This window comes from Tursiops truncatus, chromosome X, assembly GCF_011762595.2.
Source record: "Tursiops truncatus isolate mTurTru1 chromosome X, mTurTru1.mat.Y, whole genome shotgun sequence".
NCBI lineage: Eukaryota > Metazoa > Chordata > Mammalia > Artiodactyla > Delphinidae > Tursiops > Tursiops truncatus.
This window is the reverse complement of record NC_047055.1, coordinates 108,604,249-108,609,149: the sequence shown is the minus strand read 5'-3', so window position 1 is coordinate 108,609,149 and position 4,901 is coordinate 108,604,249. Positions and strand designations below refer to the sequence as shown.

General features: G+C 53.8%; 1 protein-coding gene across 1 annotated transcript; it reads right to left on the bottom strand.

The window, feature by feature from the left end:
- Window positions 1-2,114: 2,114 nt before the first annotated feature.
- On the bottom strand, window positions 2,115-4,532 carry LOC101337318 (transcription factor SPT20 homolog). Its single transcript, XM_019927737.2, has one exon. The coding sequence runs from the start codon at window positions 4,530-4,532 to the stop codon at window positions 2,115-2,117; it is 2,418 nt and encodes an 805-aa protein (XP_019783296.2).
- Window positions 4,533-4,901: the final 369 nt, after the last annotated feature.

Genomic DNA, 4,901 nt, shown 5'->3' with positions numbered 1-4,901 from the left:
CACTTCTTCAAAGTGCAGGCACCGTTCCTAAAGATGTCCAGGGTGGGCTACATAAAGCTCCAATGGGCTCAGTGTCACTCCGCTGGCATATCTGCCATGTTGGCTTTCCTTAACAGGATCGGTAGCGCGTTAGTGCAGCCGGGTTAATGCAGTAAGAATCACCAGTTACCTGCCTCTTCACTCACCTCTTTTGGAACTGCCAAACTTCCTTTTTTTGGTTAGGGCAAAAGGCAGGGAAACATACATGTGTACTTGGGAAAAATACTTTTATATACACAGGTTGTCCTTCAAAGTTGTAAGAACGAAATACGAGAGGCCTCCAGATACTTGTACACAACTGTTCATAGCCCCCCTATACACAATGGCAAAAGGTGGGAACAACTCAAATGTACATCAGCAGATGATGGATAAACAAGATGTGGCGCACACAAAGCAGGGAATGTTCCTCAGCCCCGAAAAGGAACGAAGTGCCGATACGTGTGACGATGTGGACGAGCCTCAAAAACATTACGCCAAGTGAGAGGGGCCACACAGAAGAGGTCACGTCGTCTCTGGTTCCATTTTGAGGAAAAATCGAGATGGCGGAGTCTGTAGAGACAGAACGCAAATCGGTGGTTTCCTGGGCTGGGGGAGAGGAAGCTGGGAAGTGAGTGCTGAATGGGTACAGAGATTTCTCTCGGGCGATGAAAATGTTTTGGAAGCAGACAGAGGCTGTGGTCGCGCCACATTCTAAATGCAGTAAATGCCAAGGAATTGTACACTTTTAAATGGTTGATTCTTCTGTCAATTATACCACAGTAAGAAACGGAAAAAGAAAACAGAAAACTTCAGGGGTCTTCTGAGCCCCACTGAAACGAGAAAGAAGGTAAAAAGAGATGAGGAAGCAGGGACAGCTGACCAGTTGGTGACCACTCAGGGGAGAGGGACTCCACTTCAGAATGTACCAAAGTTGAAAACACTTGAAAGACAAACCCATTTCCAGATGTTTAGATATTTACCTTCTGCAAATAACCCTGGGTTCTCAAAAATGTAAACGGTTTTATAAAGAGAGAAGACAACATCCCCCTTTCACAGCCAGCGACTGCAGCCTAGAGGAGAACAGCTGGGCTCTGGGGGTGGGGGGCACCTTCTAAAGGGCTGGGGACATCCACGCAAGCAAGGGCCCCTAAAGCATGCTGTGCACTGGGAGGTATCCCATGGCCTCAATAGCAAGATGACAAGCATCAAGTTTTGGTAGCGTTAGCTTGTTTTTGTTTTTTTCCCAAACCAAATGTATAAAAATTGCATTTCAGACACTGGTGCAAAAAGCTTTTAAACTAAATAAACAAATAGGAAAGTGCACTCTCTTCCGAAGGACGTTTCTAATCCTTCGTAGGCCGCGTCAGTATATCGTAGGTACACTGAAAGCACCTGTAAACAGCTACAACCTTCCTGTGGCACGCTAACATGGATGGACCTCGAGGACAGGACACTAAGTGAAATGAGCCCGTCACGAAAGACAAATCCTGTACGATCCCACTTCTACGAAGTATCTAAAGCAGTCACACTCACAGACACAGAAAATAGAGGGGTGGGGGCCAGGGCTGGGGCGAGGGAAACAGGGAGCTGGTGCTCACGGGGATAAAGCTTCACTTTTGCCAGAAGAAAACAACCCTAGAGATCTGCTGTACAGCAACGACAGAAGTCCACTTAACACTACCAAGCTGTACACGTAGAAGGGTGACGCTGCTACACTTAGGCGTTAGTAGCATCTCGTTAGAATAATACTAATTTTGACTTGACTGGTGTTGCAGTTTTATTGCTTGAGAGAAATTACAGGCTTCAGGAGTTTAAACTGACCCTACTTTGGATGTGGATACACTTGAGAACATCGCAATAAAAACAACTGTCAACAGCCACCGCCCAAGCGATGGCTTCGGCGAAACCCTGCCAGTTTAGTAAAGCACTTCCCCGTCTCTATGTAAAAATCATGGGCTTGTGCCTCTGCAGAAAGTTTGTACGTCTAACAACGTAAAAGAGCGACACATTAAAACAAAACCCAAATGCGGGTGAAACTCGAAATGCACTCGGTCGCTGCTCTTGTGTTTTCTAAAGGAGAGAAAATCAGCCAGGCCTCAGGGCTTGGGAACGGCTGGCGGGCCTCTATCCGCGGTGCCCGCGGCCTGGCTGCTGGGCTGCGGGCCCCGAGGGCAAGGCGCGGCGGCGCGGCGGCGCACGTGCACGCTGAACTGCAACTGCGGCCGCGGGGCCGCCCAGGCCCAGCCCGTCTGCTGCGGGGGGCTCAGCCCGGGGCTGCTCAGGCCAGAGCCCGGCGGGGACAACACGAGCACCTGGGGCGGCCGGAAGCCGTCCTCTGCACCGAGGTGAACAACCACGGCTTCCTCGGCACGCACGACCGTGTTGGGAACGGCGGCGCCCTGTGAACCTGAAGCCTGTGCCCCCGGACCCTGTACCCCCAGACCCTGTGCCCCCGGACCCTGTACCCGCGGACCCTGTACCCCTGGCCCCTGTACCCCCAGAACCTGTGCCCCCAGACCCTGTACCCCCGGAACCTGTGCCTCCGGACCCTGTGCCCCCGGACCCCGTGCCCCCAGACCTTGGGACGCCAGCAGCCGAGGAGGCGGGGCGCAGGGCCACTGCAGGGGAAGCAGCTGGGGGAGGCGCGGCTGCGGGGCCGGCTGCTGGCTGCTGCACAGGAGCGAACCGCGGGGCAGCTGCACCACAGGAAAGGCTCTGAGATCCGAAGCGCTTTTCTTCGGAGGAGGAGGCGGCGGAGGAGGCAGCGGCGGAAGAGCTCCTGCGGGCAGGTGGCCCGGCTGGATCCCCCCGGGAGCTGGGGCTCTGGTGGCACAGCCTCTCCCCGAGGCCTGGCCTCCACGTCTGGGGCCCACTTCTCTGATGACCTTCAGGCCAACGGAGATCACCGTGACCCGGGAGACCGAGGTCGTCTGTGATGAGCCCGCAGTGGACAGGGTGGTGGCAGGAAGCGTGCTAACTGGGCTCTGCTCCACAGAGGATTCCTGGGAAAGAGCTGGTGGCTTAGGAGCAGGGCCAGGAGATGCACATGCCTGAGAGCTGCCTGCCTGCTGTGAAGTGAGACTCTCACCCCAGGAGCTCCTTCCTGAGTGCCAAGGAAGTCGCATGGGTGGAGGTGGATGTGTGGCTCCGCTGTCGGGCACTGAAGACTGAACCCACCCAGTCTTAGGCTGTTCTGGTTCTTTCCCTGGAGAAGGTTGCCTGAGACCGGCTGAGCCACTGGAGCTGTGTGACATCTGCACTGGACACTGGGTGCTCTCCTGGACCGACTCCTCGGGCCGACTGACCACTCTCCCAGCATCAGACTCTGCCCCGGGCGGGAAACTGTAGGGATGGTTATCTGCGAAGGAGTGGGGGGGAGACAGCTGTCTCTCCCACGTGGCTTCTGTACCGGACCCTTTTCCAGAGGCAAGTGAATTATCAGTCAGCTGCCTGACGGCCAGCCTTGTTGCCTGGGACTGGTAGCCAGCGTCACCTCCAAATGCAAGATCACCTTGTACCTCATGCACTGGCCAGACTGTTGGTTGTGAGTCATCACATCCGACAGACTTCTTCCCTTTAGCGTATTTCTCCACGTCCACTTGAGAAGGTACGGCCAAGTCACAGCGTCTCTGTTTCCACATATCTACACAACTTCCTGCTTTAAAAGTTTTGAGGCCGTAATTCCCACCTGTTTTACTTTCTCTTATTCTTTTGCAGGAAGTCAGGGCTCTTAGCTCAGGAGAAGGTGGACGAGACAGCTCCTGCTGCCGATTCAGAGAGGCCATAGAGTACCTCTTGAAGTTCCTTTTCATGGGAAGAGTGTTCATCTTTTGTTTGTTATAGAGCAGTCTGTTTGCAGTGCACGCTACTGATACAGAAGGGTCTAGACACAGTGGTTCAGCCGTAGCTAAGATCAGTTGGCTCTCAAGCAAAAGTTTGTCCTCCTGGGTCCAATTCTGGTTATCGCTGGCTATGGCCTCTACATCCCAGGCTAAAGTCTGCATCGTGGGACGTAAGAGAATATGCCTGCTTTGGTAATGGGGAGCTTCCCTGTCGCTGGACTGCCTGTAGTCCCGTATTTCTGCTATCACACACCCGTGATGAAAAACGTTAACCTGAGACTTTTCCAGGAGACCCACTAAAACAGGAGGTAATTCTTCTGCATCCAAGTATTCGAGCAATTCCCCTTCTTCATAGGGCAGTCGGATGATCTCCGAAGATGATCCATTTTCCCCCTTGAGCATCAGCGAATAGCCCTCCTTTCCTGGGTACAGGTTGACCACCAAACACGGCAACGACTCTCTCCTAAGAAGCTTCTCTAACAGGTTCACGTTGCTTGTTAATTCCTCCGTAACCTCAGGCTCTTTTTCACATTCTTCAACATAAATGTCATAAAGTTTTTCATAGAGAGACTTCTCCCCATTAGATGGGTATTTCCTTTCCGGAGGTCTCTGTCGGGCACTTGCAATGATATACTCCGCACGATCCAAAGCTCTTTCTAGAGCCTGCTCCATTGCGGTACAAAATGGGGGCCCTAATGGAAGAGAAAATGTAAGTGAGCGGATGAACCGGGTGAAAACCCTGTCTGCAGTATCGACGAGCATTCTTGCAAACGCGGCCACTCCACAGTGGCGCGAGCAGCCTCACCTCCAAAAGGACACCAAGACACCCGCCCCCGAAGAAGCAGCGCGCAAAATACCTGCGATTTAGGGAAAGACCTAAAGGCGTGCAAGCGGCCACCGCGCTGGATCTCGCTCGCCTCGCGTGGCAGCAGATGACCCGGATGTGAATGTAAGCGATTCTCCGCCCCCCACGCCCCCCACCCCCGCACATCCCCCCGAAGGCGCGCGCATCCGTGCGTCCGCCTGCGCAGATCGTAGGCT

What these genes read in the sequence shown, in the direction of transcription:
- LOC101337318 (XM_019927737.2), bottom strand. Translation starts at nt 4,532, where the DNA reads ATGGAGCAGGCTCTAGAAAGAGCTTTGGATCGTGCGGAGTATATCATT.